Here is a 19,717-nt window from a genome sequence, read left to right as displayed (position 1 = left end):
CTCCTAACCAGTCCTGAGTTGTTCTGTTCTAATATAATTGAAGAATTTATCTCTTGGAGGAAGTCGGTGAGTAATTCATAAATAAGTTAGAAGCATATTGCAGCCAGGAATGGCTATTTCTCACCATATAATTGTCCTAAAATTATTTGCGTCCGAAAATTTTTCCCAGTGACTCAGTTATGGTCGTGGCCAAAATCTGTGTCATCATTGCATTTAGTTATCACGCATCAATTTGAGTGGAAAGCATTCTTCATAATGTATATATCTGGTACGAAAAGGAATACAAAAAATACGCCGTTTGCCTTGAATATTAGTAATTGTGGATCGGAATTGAGGCAATCAGACTTGTCAAAGATAAAATATGGGGGAAGATTAGTCGTTTGCACAGTTAGAAATCTTCTGTTCACATCAGGTATCCGTAAAACCCAACGCAAATGCCAAACCATTAAAATTTCCCACCACTGATCATTGATGATCATTGACGATCATTGATGATCGTTGGAAAAATTTAATCAAAATATTCCATTATGGCTCTCAGGAATTGTAGATTGACAGCCGGTATCTAAAATGCAATCTCTGGAAAATATCACGATCCAAACTACCTTTTAACCGCACCTGGCTTAGTGACAAGAGAGGTGACCCACGGAGAGAAGGGCAGCAGCCTACGGCACTATTTGAATAAAAAAAGAACGGCTTTAGTTTGGAACATTTTCCGGGGATGATAACATTGTCTAGACGGAACTTTCCTTCACGCGCCATCCCGCGTGGACCGATTTCAATACAATTATATCGATAATCTTGTTACAAGGCTCTTTGCGCCACACTTTGTTTTATCTTGCTAAGATAAATGAAAGTGAATAATGGATAAATTGAAAGAAAAAGCGACAAAGATCCCATGCCTGTCTTTCCTTTAAGACAAAAGGGTTGACCTATAAATAGATGGGGCAATTGCCAACAGTACAATGAACATCTTACAGCCCAAACGACAAAGACCATTACGATCTTTTTTCCCTCATATGGATCACCACGAAGTATCGAGACTGTTCATCGGTAATAGAATTTTATTTTTAGATATAAATTCAACGATTCGTTTGCAAGCATATAATCAATCGAATTTCAAGTGCTTAAAATGCGTTTGGTGTTCACGCATTTTCATGGCACGGGAAAAAACTTTGCAAGGATTTGAAAGTCTTAATGCAAGGTAAAGTTATAGAAAAATAACGTGAATTCAAAAGGAATTTTTGTACTTTGTATTAGTATAATACAGCTTTTGCCTGACATCATATTCTTTGAACTTAGATCAAAAGATTTGAAAATAAAGGAATAAAACTCTTCCTCTTCGTAAACTGACAGTTTTGATTATGTGCTCGTTTGGAAAAGTTCATCATAAGCGTATCACGCGCTACGAATACATATGTTTATATTTAAATTTTACTCCTCCATTTGCCGTGAAAATATCTTTGCAACGACAGGAATTACAACCTGACTATCTCCATCCATTAAGACAATTTATGCTACTCACTTGAAACTGAGACAGACGACCAGTTACGACTTACAAAAAGACGAAAAAGTAATAATTCGATTAGTATGACGTAAACTGCATATTCCATTAGTGAGAAAAAAAGCTTGGCTTAAAAACAAAAGGAAAAGATACAGGATTAATCTCCAGACTAAGAGACTGGTGCGCTGCTGTTCCTCTTTTTTTTTAAGAAATAAATTACCATTGAGGTGTCAGATGACAATAAACGTCGTTATGTCAAAGCAGATTGTGCAAAGCTTCAGCGATCGCGTGCAATGTTCGACAAAAGTGTGCTTTGAGGTAAGTGCACGTGGACTTAATGTCAATAGATAGAGTAATGGGATTTAGGAAATTAGAAACTTAACACTAAAGCTACGAAGGGATGGATTTTTATGCCCTGACGTACAGTTCTATGGTCATTTTGACCCTATGCGCTGCGTTTCTTTCTGAAAAATATGTATTCTGTTTCATCTTTAAATTCATTGACTTCCACCTGTTGGAAAAGCAAGGAAACATCCTTCCAGACGAGAACTTTGTTACTGCATCTCTACAAAAGCGGCAAAACTGTTTTAAGTTTATCAAGTCGGTCATAATGTTTCTGTACAAGAGCCGAAGCTTAGCAATTCATGATCAGTGTCTATATTTATGTAAAAATTCTCAGGGTAGGGATGTGCTCCGCAAAAGCTATGGACCATGAGCGAGCCAAAGTGGAAAAAAACAATAAACAGCCGTACGCTATTTACATGCAACACGTACAACTTCCATGATTGCATTTGTTTCTTAAAAGTGAAAGCCCCAGATCCTCACGTTCCGCCCGTGAGTGCCCTCAGTTACATAACAATGTGAAAAAATGTATCTACAGTATGTGGAAAGACAAATGGACTAAAACCAGCAGGTGAAAAAAAAACAGACAAAAAATCGCAGCAATCTTACAAAATTTGGTTCAGCTGTCCCAACAGCCTTTTGTAGGAGTCATGGAACGAGTTTGTTGCATAATAATCAGCACAGACGGACATGTTTCAGGCGTGAGTAGCCGCTGTGCTTCATCCGCAAGTGCCGCTGGCGTGTAGTATTGTGTTTTGTGTTTCCTATTTGCCTCCAGAGATGGAACACAAATGAGCTTTAATTAAAAAATAAACTTAATGTATATATTTTAAGTTTGAAAGGCGTTTATTGTCTTTTTCTGTAATGGTGATAACTAAAGTTGCTGTTTCCGAAAAAATATATCATGTAAGAAAGGCGTTTCCGAACTAATCGATAAATACCATGGTTACCTTATAGGTCACTCTTAAAGGAAAGAGGAAAAAAGAAAAGAAGATTGTAGCACAATCTGCGATATAGATTTTTTTGCAAGATTTAGCCGTTTTCTGTATTCCTTCGTCAAGGTGATGACGCCTACACCTCATAACATACGCCAAAGCTAATCAACAAACCTATTGTGGAACGCTTAATGCCTTCAACAAGGAAGTCATTTCTGTCCTTAAACTTGCGATGAAGGATTATATAAGTTAATCCTGTTTCCTTTGTTTTGTTTGCCAACACAGTGTGCATGGTTATTCCTTACGTCAATCGCAGCGCTGAGAAAACCAAGGCCATTTCATCTGGAATTGAACAAGTTTCGAAGCCCTTAGAATTAAATGCTTAACCGGTGAAATCGGAGGTCTACGTCCTATCTAAACATTGTTGCAGTACTGGTGCAAGAAATGATGGCGAACTCCAGCCTCAATAACAATTCATCGGATGCTTTTGGTAACCCCTCGCAAGTGTTTACATCATCAAGCGAAAGCTTTGAGTTTAAAGTCATCAAACTTTTCTTTTATGCCTTGATTTTCCTATTAAGCGTCTCTGGGAATACTCTCGTCTGCTCTGTTATCATAAAAAGACGCCGAATGCGAACTGTCACTAATTATTTCATACTAAACCTCGCAGTGGCTGACCTGGCAATAACCTGTGTCTGCATTCCGTTTGACATACCAGTTCAAGAAAATAATTACAGATGGATTTATGGTTCTCTGATGTGCAAGCTTTTGTATCCTCTGCAAACTATTGCTGCGCTTGTTTCCATCCTTACTTTAGTGGCTGTGAGTCTTAACCGGTTTTGGGCGATTGTCTACCCGCTGCGAAGCCAGCTTACCAAACCACGTGCAAAAACTATCATTTCCGCAGTATGGGTGTTATCAACATTGATCACTCTTCCTTATATCTTAGTGTTGCGCCTTGACGAAAATGTAATGAGCTGCGAAGAAATCTGGCCTAAGAATTTCAATTACCGGAGAGCTTACACCTTGTCACTTTTCCTTGTTCAATACGTAACTCCTCTGATGATTATAGCCTTCGCGTACCTTAAAATCGCGCACGAGATGCGCAAATGCGTTCAGAAAACGAATTTGATTAATTCTGACCGAGGCCTCGTGGACTCGCAACGTCAAAAAGAAGCGAGGCGTGTCGTACGCATGTTGGTCGTAGTCACCACTCTCTTCGCTGTCTGCGTTCTGCCGAATAATCTCATGTGGCTCTGGCTGGATTTTGGAAACGGAGCAGAGTATGAACATTTCTGGGATTTGGTCGCCGTGACAAACATTATACTATTTGCCAACAGTGCAGCTAACCCAATAGCCTACACTCTTTGTAACGAAAACTTCAGAGATGAATTTCGGCTTTACTTATCATGCGATCGAGAGATGTATAAGTCGATTCTGGCGATATCCTCGCCTCAAAAAACGACCTGCTTGAGTTACACAGAAGTACTGATACAAGCCCAGAGGCAATCGGCGAAGGCAAACAAGCTAAACCAGATACTGAAAGAGACTCGAGAAACTGATGTGTAACACAACTATCCAAACTGATACTGCGATCGTTTCCTGATAGATAACTACGTTTCTGTAATTTTATTAAGGAATGGTAAAAGAAGATCTTCCCCTTAGAAACAATATTATTTTAATTTCCATGATTGAGAAGTATGTGTTTCAATGAAATACTTGTGAGAGGATTACACAACCTTTCTAAAATTGTCTGAAAATATGCTTAATGTATTCCTGAAATAGACAATGTGCAGCTACAAGTAAAACTAGGAAAAAGGTTATTCTCAGACTGAAAAGTCGGAGGATAAAAAAAACACATGTATAGCAGAGAGCTTGAGATAGCCTTCCACGTTCTCTCCTCAAAAAATGAGAAATAAGCAAGAAATATGCTTATTAGAAAACATTCGGATCGATTACTTCAGTGGAATTAAATAGTTTTATGTCACTGACCCGTAATCAGACGAGTAAGTGCCCATCTTGAGCTTGACCTTGACATTTGCATGTGTCGAGAAAAAGAGGGTTAAAATGGCATATAAAAATGGAACAAATATGGAGAAAATGCAGAAGCTCACGAACATAAATGCTATTAGTTCAATACTTCGCAATTTTTAATCCGTAACGATTCGATTAAAATATAATCTTGTTCAGCCAATAATCGTCTTTGACTCATATGAATATTGTAAATAAATTTAGCAGAATCACGAAACAGCATATTTGAGAGAATAGTCAAGTATTCTGTTGCAAGAGTCCATGCCAAGTATGCGTCTAGTTTAGAATATTTTCACAATGTGATTTTAAAAAAAACTTTGAACAATTTAAACAAAGTTCACCTGAGCAGACCATTTCAATTGAACGGCCAATGACGTTTTTTTATCTCCCATTAAGTCGGCTCGTCCAGTCAGCACAAAACATGCACTTTCCATAAAATGTGAAATTTCGCCATTTTTTTTTAACATTCTTTTTGCGTGGAGTTGTTTCAACGGATTTATGTCTGATCCTAGCTGACCAATATCGTTTGTTCTGTCAACCAATCTATCACTTTCTCGTTTCTAAAAGTGTGGTATTTTAATTGCAATTTTTATTGCATGAAAATGTTTGAAAAAAATTCGGGGAGTACTGCTGTTTATTCGAACGACGTCATAAGTTAGGCCGTTTCTTTACTTAGAAAGCGTTGCCTATTCATAACTAACTTCTTGATCGTTGCTATTCACAGCCGACTGCAATGGTAGAAATCCAAGCACAATTTTATCTCTTGCTGAAACCCAAATTTATGGATTGAGTTTATGTTGCTATATGTCCTAAAAATTTAAAATGTATAAAAAAAAAAATTTAAAAAAAACGGAAGTATACCAATCAATTCACTGTGATCAGGTGGAGGTAGAAGTATGCTTATCGAGAGTTATAATTGTTTGGCTCTTTCGCCGTCGTTATTAACATCCAAAAGAAAATTTCTGAAAAATATTCTGTGTTAGCACACAAATTATTGCACTGGTTTGTTTGGCATTAGAGAAGATTTGAGGTGAAAAAAAGTACGAAGTTATATGTTTACATTGTGTATCAGCAAGGAATGTTAAAACTAATCATGATCTTTAATAATAGTATGTCTTGAATATGTACATAAAAATGCAAAAAGTTTAGATTTCCGCATGATTCGTGGGCCTCACGATAACTGACCGATGTCGCCGAAAAGAAAAATCACCTTAAAGTAATTTTAAAATTTCCAATGGTCGTTAAGGAAATCAAGGCTGAAAAAGCGCCTTGAAACGTGTCTATGTTTTAAAATCTGATTGAAAACTATGATTATCCTACAGGAACAGTATAATTATCGCAATTAACACACAGTAAACTAACAATTTACAGTTCACTCACACTTTCTTGAAGTTCTATATTTTGTAAACAAAGATATAATTTTCATTTCTATTTCATCTAAAACCTGAATATTAAGCGAACAATTTGTTCAATTGAAAAGTAATATATAAAACACAAACATGATTAAGTATTACCGCCAGAATTCTTCCTCACACGGAGTATGTTTGTCTCAAAGGTTTTAGCATTTTTTAATCGGCCAGAGGACAACGAAATTAGGCTGTGCCTACTTAAAATTTAGCTTCCAAGAGACCAAGACAATTATAGGAAGAAACATACCCACAAATAAGCTTCTGGAACAAACACTTATTTCAGTGGGTAGGGCGATAACGAAAAAAATACTGAAAATTAATTCAAGCGCCAGAGAACGTTGGTGTACAAGGACATTTTCAGAGCAACTAATTTTATCACAATATGTCGGTGTAAATCACGTTTCAGATGTTAACTGAAAAGGCGCCTTCTGTTTCCACAGTGTTTTTCTTCACAGTTCACTATTAATTTTCACCGTTGATTGCTCGCGCCGTATCATTTGCACATTAAAAATTAGATAAAGCTTCTGTGTAGCGAACTTTATATTTGGAGATTTGATTGGTTTCTGTCGTTATTAGTACGTTTAACGGGAATTAGCAACTTGATCAAGAAAATCATTTTTCCTGTTTTATGATTCTGACAAAAATGTCATTCGAGAATATATCACATTGGTTTCATAACATAATACCACGTCACAGGACACACTTAACGAGAAATAAATATATATTCAAATAAAGCAAAATAAGAAAAATAAGAGCTTGCTCTGATAACCTTTCCGATGCCTTGTGTGGAAGGCCACATCAGTCACTGCAGCCGAGTTTTACGGCGCTGTCATTCCGAGCGATGAAACATCGCATGTCCTGGTGAATTCGTTTGTCGTTCATTCATAAAACATTCGCCTTGAACAGTTTATTTTCTTCTTTTCATGTAAAATAACTTGCGTATTTTCGTGAGTCACGATTGGGCAAAATTTCACTGAACATTTCACTTTCAGATTCTGTATTAGAAACTAAAAAAATTCAGGCAAAAGTGTTAAATTCGACATGCCGAATTATTTTAGTTTGTAAAATATTGCAGAATATGAACTTTGATGGTTTGACATTTTTGACAGCTTTAGTCTTGTGCAGCCAATCAGATTATTTGAACCATTCTAACAGGAATTCTGATTGGCTTGTTGTAGCGTGCTTTATGAGAGTATAGAGCATGCTGACGACACTGTTGTTCGCTTTGGAAATAAAGTTTGTTTTGAAAATTGAAAGTAATTCTTGGGGAATTTAACGGATTCTGTATTATGAAAAAAATAGAGAAGCCTTGACTGTGCTCTGTTCTGTTGTAAAGCACTTAGGAAGCGGCAAGAGCACTCAAGAAGTAGCCGTGCTCTAGCCGCTTCCTGCGTGCTTTACAACAGAACAGAGCATAATCAAGGCTTCTCTGTTTGTTAAATAAGAGTCATGTTTTGGCTACTTTATACATATACAGCTGTTTTTTTTTCTACTAACTAACGTATTTATCTATCTATTTCGATTGACTATTTTCTTAAAAGCAATTCTTAAACCATATGTAGCTCAAACCAAGGGTTGAGTAATATTGCCAGGAGATTAAAAAAATCTACGAGTTTTATTTTCGTCGAGCGTAAAAAATAATTGTCCGGGAGATTGTGCGGAGGTTGTTTTTTTCTTTAATTCAGTTTGCATCTATTTCTCAATGCACGTTTATTTTTTTTTTCTCGCAAAGCAAGCGTGGGTGAAATAATTTTATCGGCGCTCTTGTTCTCGCACTTTTGCTTCTCTCTGTTTTCTAATTTATCCAAAAATACCTCATTCATTATCCATTTGTTTTGCTTGAAATTACTGTTCAACCCTGAGGCTTTAAATGTCTGCTGAGAGAACAAAGTGGATAATGGATTTGTTTACACTGAAAGAAAGTTGTCATCGTGTAACCATAGCGAAGTGACAAGCACGTGCGTTAAGTAATTTACGACGTAAAATTATCAGTGCCACCTGTAAAGAATAATAGAACAGTGGCATTCTGTCTTCCTTCAGGTTAGAGCAAACATTTTTTCTGGAAGGATCCTAGTCGTAGTGCGTTTCTCTTGAGAAAACTTGCACACACAACGAGAAGAAATAAAAGGTAGGACCCCTAACTGAGTATCATTACTACACCGTTCAAAACGTAAGCTGAATGTTCACTGTAGGAAGATTGTATTAGTTATTTCTGCAAAGCAGTCAGACCAGTTGGTGGGCTAATACACAATACTTGTATGAATGAGTGGAAAACATGAAAGCTCGGATAAGTCGCCTTTCAAAGAGCGATGTTCTATCACGCTGAAATACATGGAAACCAGTTGAAAACTGTAAAGCAGTTTTTATTTATTTCTTGACATATTTTATCGCTTACTACATTTATATCACTCAGTTTTCTTTTGTGTCATAATTTCGTGTATATGTAAGGTATATACTAGGGTGATTTATCAGCATGCTCAGAATTCTATCCAAAAGAAGACTCGTCCTTTCATGCTAATTTTTCATCAAATTTAGAACTCAATAAAATCTCAACTAATTTTTTTTCCAAGCATAAAAACATTTCCGTATCCGTAAAGGAACATAGATATTGATTAGCCTTGATGCCGAACGATATTTAAAATCCTTGTCTCATTGGCAATTTTCACAACCCGGAATTGCATCGTCCAATTGTTATAAACAACACTAATTGTCAGCATGGCCTGAGGGAGATACCTTTAGCATCTCATTCAAACAAATAATTTTAATCCATTAAAGCGAAGAATAGGAGTCCGGGGGACCTAAACGTTTGTTTTCTGGTGCCTTAATTGTTTTAGGAGAACTGCGTGTGTTGTCTACTGGAGCCAGTAACAAGCTAATAACGAGCAGTTAATGACGGCCTTGATAGAAATTAAGTTTCTGTGTGCGTGGTCAGTATTTTCCTCCCTGAGTTGACTAGAAAAAATATTCCCCGAATGCAATGTTCTAAAATTCTTTGACAACCAAAGTCTTTCCTGATCTGCATGTTCATTTGATTATTCTCAAGTTTTCTTTCGGAGGATGAATATTACTGAAAGTAATTGATCTCTTTCAAATTTCAGCTACTCGGAACCTTTACTACATTCGGTCATTATAATTGACGAAAATTATTTCCTGCTCTTCTGTATTTTCTCCCGGCGTCTTAGCAGATTTGACATGCTTTTTTTTGCAGTCATTTATTAAAAAATTTATCTGAGCTAAAGTAAAAGTAACTGAAATCCAGGTTGCCTTACTTTACCGGTGAATCTATTCTAAGGCGGCTAAATGAAACGAATGTGTATTATAAACATCGCCAATGCTATATTTTTACATGATTTAAGAAGGTTATGTGAGATGCCACTTTTATGTTGATAATCACTAGATGTTTTGAAAATTGGCTTATGACATTCTACCTCACCTTATATAACTTTCAAACCTGTCTTTCCGAAGTCGCTCTTGCAAAGAATCAGTGATGTTTTCTTGTAGAGTGTTTTAAGGCTTCATTTATCTCAACCAGCATGCTTCGATGATACTCTTTTTTTTTTTTTTATTTAATCGTTCGAAAATTGATTTGAGCCACCAAATGAGCGACACTAGGCAATTGCGAGATTATCGTGGCTACATGAGAGCGTATTATTATCACTCCATGAAGCAAGATCGCAAAACATATGTCACCAGTCATTACAGGGAAAACAATAGGCGATATTGATTATTTTTATCTCGATCACTTCTTTCAAGAGACTTGAAAATTTATTGTCAGTGATGTTAAGAACCTGCAGTATTGTATATCAAAATATCATCCTGGCAAGAAAAACATTTCTCTAACATCAGTCGAGAGCACATGCTAATTGCTGCATCTTCAGGAGAACACCTGACGGGATTCCATATTTAAGCGTTTTTAGTTGACCATGAAAGCTAAAATAAACCACTGCAGCAAATTTCGACAGGCTTTCAGTTAATTTTATGACAACGGATTCAGAAGGGACGTTGTTATTAAAAAAGATACACCAAACCCCATTTAAAGCACTGATAAAGCTGCAATCATGCCTTGGTAAGTTAAAGATTCTGAAAAAATTGGGCTGAAAAATGTATTAAACATCTGTGTAGGTCGTTGATTTTTGCTAGTGCCACAGAAGTCATGAAGAACAAAGAAAAAAAGGAGTTGTACAAGTTTTGTTTCATTGCAATGATCTACGCAGCGAATGCACGGGGCTTATTGGCACAAGCTGATTCACACAATAAAGGCGCACAAAGTGAGATTGTTTTATTTGTTTGGTTCGGTCAATAGCTTCGACGTTCTGGCTCCCCAGACTTCTCATGGGACGACAAAGAATTGCAATTATGGACGTTAGGGACAGCACTTCAATATAACAATAGTTGTATATCTCGAACAGTACAGTTTGCTTTTGTATATCTACAAGATATCTGATCATGGGCCCGCGGGGAAGCACGAATTCTGCTATTCTGCTTCGAGTGATTCCCAATTACTTTTAAAAGTACGTTCTCGTAAGCTCAGTTTCCCTGAAAGGGCTTCGCAAACTAAAGAAATAATTTAAGGAATGAACATCACGGGAACGAGAGGGTGACATCCGCTCTGCCAATGAAGATGCTAACCTACTTCAACAAAGCCCTGAAAGAGATAGGCCTTTTTTTCGACAACCAGCCCTTTTTTTCCTCCCAAACGTAATAACATTTTGACGGCAATTTTTTAAAGGAAATCACTTAGAAAACCAAAAAGTAACCGAACTCGATCAAAGTAACAATCAAAACATTTTTTGTAGCGACGCGGTAAATGTCACAGCTTTCCTTTTATACAAAACACCAGCGCTAATTGGTATTCATGCAGATTGAACGATGTCGCACTGTTCGACCTCTTGAGTAAGGCATACTTAGCGAATTATATTTACTATTTTCATTCTGTAACAGCTTGAATTGGTAAGATAGAGACCACTTCGATACCCGTTAAGAGAGGCAGGAAGTTATACATGCAATTATCACTTACACACACAAGCCCGATGAGATAGAAAGAAAGGAACATTGTCCTTCGATTAACGATGCCAGTTGCAAAGATTGCCACCCAATGTGAAACGAAAGACTTCGAGAAACAAGCTAGATAGCCTGCAACAGATAACCATCTCTAAATGTCTCCTAAAACCCGCCATCACGTAGTCACAATGACCCCAAGTTGGCCAGAGGTTTCGGGTGCGTTGTGTCGCCGTCTCCTGATTCGTTTCTATCAACAGAGGGAGATTGCGTTATGCTCGAGTGATATTGTGTGAGAACTAGTTCCATGTTTTGCGATTATTGCACCACCATATTATTCTTCCTAAACTTCCTTCCACTCCGTCAATGCAACTGATCGGCCCATTTGCGAATCAGCAGTGCGACACTTACAAATGCATGTCATTCCTGATTTTCCATAGAATTCTGTCGCAATTTGCGATTCCTCAAATGAAAATCTCACACTTGACCACTTCAAGCGGAAAGTCTCTACTCTAAAAGACTTTTCTAAATCTGCCGCTTAAACTTCGTCTTGATAACTCACCAAGCACTTGCCTATAGAAATTGCAAAACATTTTTCCTTCAAAGCCATTTGCTCTATATTTACTAGCGCCCATCAACCTTAAGACTACATGGATCGGTATTTCCTGTCGGAAATGTCAAGTTTTTCTCAAATCATGCACGAAACGACGAGGAGATCAGGAAACCTCTTTCTAACAAGTTTATGAGAGTTTTCATTATAGTAACTTCCGGTGTTGGCAGGTATTAAGAGAATTTTTTCAGTGGTGCTTCAAGTCTGACCCTCGTCATTCCTTGTTTTTCTTCAATTGCTCATTATCCTTCAGCCGATTAACCAAACCCTTGTTTATATTTCTCCTGAGTAAATACCGCTAATGAATATATCTTTGTTTGGCTCAAGAACGTACCTCCTGTTTTGAACTAAGTAATATCTACTTTCCTCTCATTAATTAGCAGGTATAATCGGAAAGAAAACAATAAAAAAAATCTTTCGTGCGATCTTTGCTGAATTGAGACCTTCAAGAGTCACCGCACATAGTTAAGGTGAGTTGAACTGCAGAGAGAAGTTGTCTATGACTCGTAAATAGATCTCGTCAACCAAAATTCTTGTCATTTTGTTCATGTTTAAATATTGCTCAAGAACGTGAAATATAACGTCTATGATCATGAATTGCTCCCAGAATTGTTGTCAAAGTTAAGATGAAGAACTCACACGATACTTTCGAAAGGTACTTCATTTTTCACGGCGTGCTTGTACTCTCGCCGGTTTCGTCACTTAAAAGGAAAACCCTGCTATATTAGCATGTCCGAGAAACATAAATTACAATCGGTACACTCAAGGAAAACAAATTGTATACAGTTTTTTAAAGTATTTTGAGTGATTCTGCTTTTACTTTGAACCAATTAGGATGCTATAAAATTACAGGTTAAGACAAAACAATATTCATCTTCAAACCGCTTTTTAAGGTACAAATATGCAGTATGAAAATAATTTCTGATCACTTCCATTCCTCGCTGAAGTAAAGGCGTTTACATGTTAAAATTACTCTCTAGCTGAGATCTCGTACCAAAAGAACGTGACCGGGGTATCGTATAGCACAGTTTTTAAAAAACACTAATGGAGAGTGCGACGTTTGAGCACGTCAAACCATTACACCTATAAGAGGCACGTTTACATCGAAAGAGTAGAACCAACTACACTAAAGTTATACGATTTCGCTTCCAGCCTCGCAAGGAATTTTCATGTCGGTAAGTGGCTTGAAAATTGTTTGTCTCGAGACGATCATCATTTATTATGTTTGGTTGATAGTTCTCAATCAGTCTGAACTCGCGATTGCAAATTGTTGATTTACGACGAATATCTTACATCACAAGTTACGATTTTGAAGCGCTAGAACTGAAGGCAAAGTTGTACTGATAAAGACTTCTTTGGAGCTGAAAAATGTAATTTCGTGAAGAGCGAGTGGATGCTTTCGAATTTTAATAGCTAGACCAGACATAATAGTGTTAAAAGCACATTTACAATTAGTCGCACAATTCCGGTTTATTGAGCTGCGATGCAGCTCGCCAGCACAACTGCATGATGACACCAATTCTTGCAAATCTAGAATTTGAATTTCTCAACCTGCATGCCTCAAACCTTTTTTCCAAGTCAGGCAATAATGGAGTAGTAATGTAAAACTAAAACATCTCGCGTCACTTCACATACTTAAGCATTCTCCGATGCATTCTTCGGGAATAATACAACTCCCAGAAATTTTGTCCTGGTGTTTTGTTCCGTCTAATCAATTGAATTTCGCAGGATTCATAAAATTTCAAAACCATTCTCTTGTTTGCTTAAAGCTATCAGTCGCATTTTCGCTGATTTAGTACAAATACTCGTGAATTTCCTTGGTATTAAACTCAAGTGTTTAGCCCTTGGCAAGATCTTAACTGTACTATAGAATCTTTATTGGGCTGAAATTTTATTGACCTGCTTTTACTGAATATTCGAACAGGTTCAAATCATTAAGCACAGCGACTGTTTCCAATTAACCGGAGGCACATCAAATGGTCATTATCCGGTTTGACCATTATAGTAGCTCGAACAAGAACTATGGCAGCTGTCGGCGTAGATAAACAAATCTTACTTTTCCCTTGGAAAACAATAGGACAAAATCATGCTAACAATGCCGTGAACGTGGGTCTTGTCAACAGAGTCGACCTCGGTGCTAAACGCTGCTTTCTTCTCGATACTTTTGCTAATTATCCGCATTTCTTCTAAGTCAATCGCAGCATTTTCAATATCGTCCAATAAATAACAAATCACAGTTTCCTGTCTGATGTCTGGATAGCATGATCTGATATAAATTGATTGGTTAAAGTTTATCGATAAAATCTGTTGATTATATCGCAATTGACTAGTTCTAGAAAGCAGCTTATTGAGATAAAAGGCTCAACTATTTGTGGCTTCTGAAGAATTGAGTATAAGTTTGCAACCTCTCTTTCATTTTACAAAAACAATGGAAATGATAATTAAATAAAAACGCAAAAAATGAAAAAAAGGGTTAATTTTCCTTGTCCTGATATCCTGAAGACTTTTTCCGATGCAAAACTGGTCAGTAGAACACTTTTCATTCCCAATAGAGTATCCCATTCTGATCGCGTCTATCAATTTAAAATCCATTCCAGCTCCTATCTACATCTTTTTCTCAAACACCTTTTATAGATTCCATCTTGGAAAAAGTATGGCTTTGTCGCAGAGGTCGTTAAGATCCAGCCTTTCGAATAGGCTAACTGGCCGGCCATTTCTATCCTCATAATTTTCTACCTAGTTGTTGAAAATTTTGCCGTTTCATTAGCTTTGAAAACGATAAAGGAGGCAAGAGCAGGGAGGAGGGTTACCATATCTACTATTTGTGATGAAACTCTCGCTGCGAAATGAATGGGGAAATTCTGTTGCTTGTTTAGTTCTCGTTGTTGGCTAGTGTCACTCCAAACTTGAATCTCGTAACTAATCCAACTAAGACCCTAACCCTTAATCAAGACATCCTGATGTCCACACCACACCGATGCATTAACAAGAAATCTCAGCAATTCATTGACCAAGAACTTCGCAAACCTGCCACTAAATCTCAGTGGAGAAGCGCCCTTTTAATCTTGATAGTTTACACGACTTTTTGGTTCTAAGGGTCGTAAAAAAACATGTTTAATCTATCACGTACACAGTATATGTTACTGATCATTGCCACACGCGGAAACCGGAGTCTAATTGGACAGTTTCTCGACAAACATCCTAAGGTTTACAAGTTATGTTAGCCTTTTCTTTCACATACTATCATCACATTACTGCGATGACGGCATACAAATCGCTAGTTTTGAAATGACCGTCCATTAATGGTTGTGACTCTAAAATACACCTGATATATGTCATGATTTTCCATAAGATGTTTGGAGTAAACTAAAAATATTTTTACAATGATTTCCTTTCGGTTGGTCTTGCCTTTCCTTACTGTGGTACTAAATTTCGAATGGTCCCAGATTTTTGCGTAGCGTTTATTAAGCTTTTTGACAGTCAACCAAAGATACATATTTGACTGCGTGGCGGTTTTGTGTGTGCTAAGTACGCAAGATAGATACCGCAAATATTTCAATCCCATAACCTATGGAATTGAAATATTTTTGGTTCGATAAGTGCAATACTTCAGCCAATAATTCATCTCCAATAATATTTCATTTTAACCTAAATTGTGTTCGTCACCTCAGCTCACAATTAGAGCTTTCACCCAGTTCTCTTGAAAGTAAACAGCAAGTGCTAAAAACAAATTCTTTATTCGCGAACAGAAAAACCGAATTGCGTCGACCTCCAAATTAATGGAATTATAATTTCTGGTTGACGACATTCGCCTGGTGGTTTTCGTTCCCCGTTGTAATAAGTTATAACAAGACTTTCAAGAAAACTCTCTCGGGAAATGTTCTTTCAATTTAATTTCACCAATTCCCTTTAGGAAAGAAAATGGGTACTTCCGTTTCTTTGCTAACACTTTTGAGAAACTCGATACAGCTTTCGCGCTAAAACTTACGGGGCAGTAAATCATAAGCTTATAAAAAGGATCAGATTGACTTCAGTATCAGATGATGCGTACAAAGTACATTATAAATAAGGTTATTTTTATTTCAACTTTCTTATCATAAACCTATCAGGAAACACGCTTAGAGGATTATTTTCGTGGATCAATATCACTGAAGTAGGCTTTCAAGCAGTTAAACCCACAGCTTCCCGAGGTTTAAAGTTAACGACGCATGTTTTCAAGCGGAGTTGATCGCCATAAGTCGTTTGCGTCTCTTAGCAAGAATCGTGCAGAGTATTCGCCTATTGATAACAAAAAACAGCAACAGCAGCATCAACATCAGTAACAACAACATCAGCAACAAAAATATGAACAAACGAACAATCTAGGAAAACACCAGAACCAAATGCGCATGTCATTCTACAGATTCATCTCAAGTAATTACAGGTGAACAAATCATACGGCTGATAACAGGGTTCTACGATCTCAGGTGTATAAGCTATTAGGGTGGCTGCACAACTTTAGAATAGGGAAAACCTGCGTAAAGCAAAAAGGTATACAACACATGGTCGCTAGTAAAATACTATACCAATCAGATAAGTCGATGATACGTGGTTGTCATTTCAGATGAGACCTCTATGACTGATAACGAGAGATCTACAGTTTGTTTGTTAAAATTTTTCCATTACACCAACCACTTTAATCGTTATCAGTATATGTATTTATCAATGTTATTATTATCATTATTGCAATTATTGGTATCATTGTGGTTTTCATTCTATTAACTCATCTTCAAATGTATTTTTCTACTTAAAATAATCGAATAGGCTTCGCTCTGGTTTACTTGCAACGCAGTAGCAACGTATCGGTATGCACATCTGGGAAATATAACAGGAAACGTGCCCGTTTCTTTGTTATTGTTGTTGTTTTCTTTTTTAAGGCCATTTCTTTAAACTGCAATGACTCACACCTCCGTGGTAGCCCTTATATCCTCGTTAAATTCTCGGATACTCTTCCCTCTGAGATATCCTCTTACCCTACCAAACTAATGTTTTGTGATCGCAATGAACGACTCCATACATGTAGATGAAGATATTCCGTCCGCCTTATATAAACTGAAAGACATTATAGTTTTGCAGTCTAATTTTGCTCTCGACTTTAATTTCCTATATATGTACTAAGCATTAATGTGTTTCTCTTCAATAAACTTTTATGTGTCTATCATATGAAGGCCATGTTCAAATTTTTATGAAATCTTGTTTCATGAGTGGTACATTTTTAACATTCAGCGTAAATCCATATCGCACCCACGACATGCTTCATACTTTTGCATAAATCAATCTGGTAACGAAAAGAAGTCTTTATACATCTGTTAAGTTTAGATTAATTTACAATTCTCAAACAATAGCTTCGTAAACGCATAACAAAACTTCAACTGAATATGCGTGTGTAAGCATAGTTGTTTCCTAGTCTTAATAAATTTGGTTCAGGACCTCTCCAATAATGTTATATATTTATTTTTTATCTGCCTTGCTACAGAAAAGTATGAGGTTTTAGTGTATGTGTGTTTTCCTCCAACTTTCATTTGAATGCCTTATCTTTTGTTCTGCCAATACCCTTGACATCGAATATAACAATGATCTCGTACTTTCCGACTTTTTTGCCATTATTAAAACATGATCAAATAATTGCTATGTCAATAAATTATGGATATCTTTTCCCCCACAGCTGTGTGGCGACGCTCTTATGGTTAATTGAAATTCACTCAAGCACGTAGGTTCTCTCGCCATGGGTAGAATGTTTTCCTTTTCTTGTCTAAGTTTGTTTGCGTGAGTTATTGTCTCGATGTCTTAATTTATTATTAATAACTAGGACCTTGACATTGTTAATGAGTAGCTTCTGTCTGTCAATGTATTGAGGAAAGATTCTCGAAAACACGTGCGAAGTCATGTTTACAACCAATCGAGATCAGACAGTTTTCTAATTTCGTATTTTGTCTTCTCACCATTGAATTACAGAAGCTTTACAACCCTGGTGCGTTCGACGAAGGGGTCTTTCGGTCACATTTGGCGTCAGTATTGTAGAAGTTCAGATTGGATTTAGCAGTTATTGCGTTGGGGTTTCATTGTGTTATCGAACATTTCGATCACCAGAGCACAAACTCTACGATTCTGTCGGAAAGACGGACTTGGAGAGAAGCAACTTGGCAAATAGCGGTCTCGTTGAGGTACATAACTAACTAAACCTGAGTGTAGCCCTTATTTCAAAGCCCTCACCGATATGGTAACCAATATGTCCACGAGTAATGAGACCTCTATAGACGTCAACATCTCAGAAGAAACTTCGGGCGAGTCATCCGCCATCAAGGGAATCAAGCTCTCATTATATGCCATAATTTTCCTTATTAGTGTCATCGGCAACACCTTGGTTTGTGTGGTGATCGCGAGGCGTCGACGAATGCGAACCGTAACAAACTTCTTCGTGTTAAACCTCGCGGCTTCAGACTTAGCAATCACCTGCATTTGCATCCCTTTTGACATTCCTGTGCAGGAGAATCACCACAAATGGCTGTATGGGCAAGTCCTGTGTAAACTTCTGTACCCCATTCAGACAATGGCTGTGTTTAGCTCCATATTTACACTGACAGCTGTGAGCCTGAATAGGTTTTGGGCTATAGTATATCCTCTCAGGAAACAAATGACTAAGAAGCATGCTTTCGTCGTCATTGTGGTCACCTGGGTTGTCTGCGCCCTTTTAACAGTTCCTTATGTGGTGGTGTTAAATCTGAACGAGACAACCAATTATTGCGAGGAAAACTGGCCAGGAATCGAGTACAGGAAAGCATACACAGCTTCTTTGTTCGCTCTGCAATACCTCTTGCCTCTATGTATGATCACGATAGCATACTTGAAAATCGGACTTGAACTAAGAACTTGTGTTAACGTGAAGAGGAGATACTCTGTCAACTCCGTTTTACACAACGCACGTAGAAACGAGGCGCGCAAAGTTGTACGCATGCTCATTGTCGTCACCCTTCTCTTTGCGATTTGTGTGTTACCCAATAACGTTATGTGGCTTTGGCTCGATTTTGGAAACGGGGCAAGCTACTCAAAATTTTGGGACATGGTTGCATTCACCAACATCATTCTCTTTGCAAACAGTGCTGCGAATCCTATTGCTTACACTATCTGCCACGAGAATTTTAGGGAGGAATTTAAACTGTATTTTACCTGTGATCCGAAAATATTCCAAAGCATGGCAGAAAGTACAATCACTTACACGAGGAGCCGATTGCGAAGTCTGACTGGTCAAGACAAGAACATCAGCCAGACTGTAGAATATAATGAAATTCTTATCACAGATGAAGTATTAATCGTTGATGCAAAAGAGACGGTCATCTAATGACAACATGTCAAAGGAACGGAAAGAAAAGCTGAAATTATCCAGTTTACACTGGTATTCCATAGTAGATACAAATTTAATATAATTTCCTTGAATATGAAACAGATTGATATCAGTCGATATGATATTTCCTCTGTCCCTCTCTACATATTGTACGCTCGAGGTCAGTTTGAAGAACGTTTGCTTCGAGGGAACGCTTGCAACTGTACACTCGCAAAGCCGCCATTAAGACGAAGTTAATAACACTATGCTAAGCGATGTCCGAGGGGTTTCCATTTTGTCTGTTAGGTCATTGTCTCTTCAGCAAAACAATAAGGAAAAAAAAATAGATGTTTTAAGCTTGTGGCCTATTTGTCTACTTCTTGTGATAATTAACGCATGGTGCGTGGCCTCTTTTGTTTCATCGTACAAGTGAATCGCCAGTTCTATACTACATGACGATTCATTTCAGCATAGTGCTTGATTTGTCAACGAAATAAAACATCCATTCTGAATGTCAACAGTGTCTGAGTT

General features: G+C 37.4%; 2 protein-coding genes across 9 annotated transcripts; both read left to right on the top strand.

Annotated features, from left to right (window-relative positions):
* LOC131798232 (QRFP-like peptide receptor) lies at positions 1-4,953 on the top strand. Its single transcript, XM_059115891.2, has 4 exons — positions 1-66; positions 1,711-1,819; positions 2,801-2,904; positions 3,064-4,953. Exon 4 carries the CDS (start codon positions 3,223-3,225, stop codon positions 4,345-4,347), a length of 1,125 nt encoding a protein of 374 aa, XP_058971874.1. The 5' UTR covers positions 1-66; positions 1,711-1,819; positions 2,801-2,904; positions 3,064-3,222; the 3' UTR covers positions 4,348-4,953.
* A 3,335-nt stretch (positions 4,954-8,288) lies between these two features.
* Positions 8,289-19,680, top strand: LOC131798220 (orexin receptor type 2). 8 transcript variants are annotated; one of them, XM_066168662.1, is made up of 3 exons: positions 8,306-8,346; positions 17,531-17,575; positions 17,821-19,680. In XM_066168662.1, exon 3 carries the CDS (start codon positions 18,083-18,085, stop codon positions 19,202-19,204), a length of 1,122 nt encoding a protein of 373 aa, XP_066024759.1. In that variant the 5' UTR covers positions 8,306-8,346; positions 17,531-17,575; positions 17,821-18,082; the 3' UTR covers positions 19,205-19,680. The 8 variants fall into 8 exon arrangements, with proteins under 8 accessions (XP_058971860.1, XP_066024759.1, XP_066024758.1 ...); XM_066168661.1 differs by lacking the exon at positions 8,306-8,346 and adding an exon at positions 12,227-12,296; XM_059115876.2 differs by lacking the exon at positions 8,306-8,346 and adding an exon at positions 12,227-12,296 and having other exon boundaries at positions 17,531-17,631.
* Positions 19,681-19,717: the final 37 nt, after the last annotated feature.

This window comes from Pocillopora verrucosa, chromosome 6, assembly GCF_036669915.1.
Source record: "Pocillopora verrucosa isolate sample1 chromosome 6, ASM3666991v2, whole genome shotgun sequence".
In the NCBI taxonomy this organism is placed as follows: Eukaryota; Metazoa; Cnidaria; class Anthozoa; order Scleractinia; family Pocilloporidae; genus Pocillopora; species Pocillopora verrucosa.
Note: the sequence above shows the minus strand (reverse complement) of the source record. Positions and strands in the feature narration are given on the sequence as shown.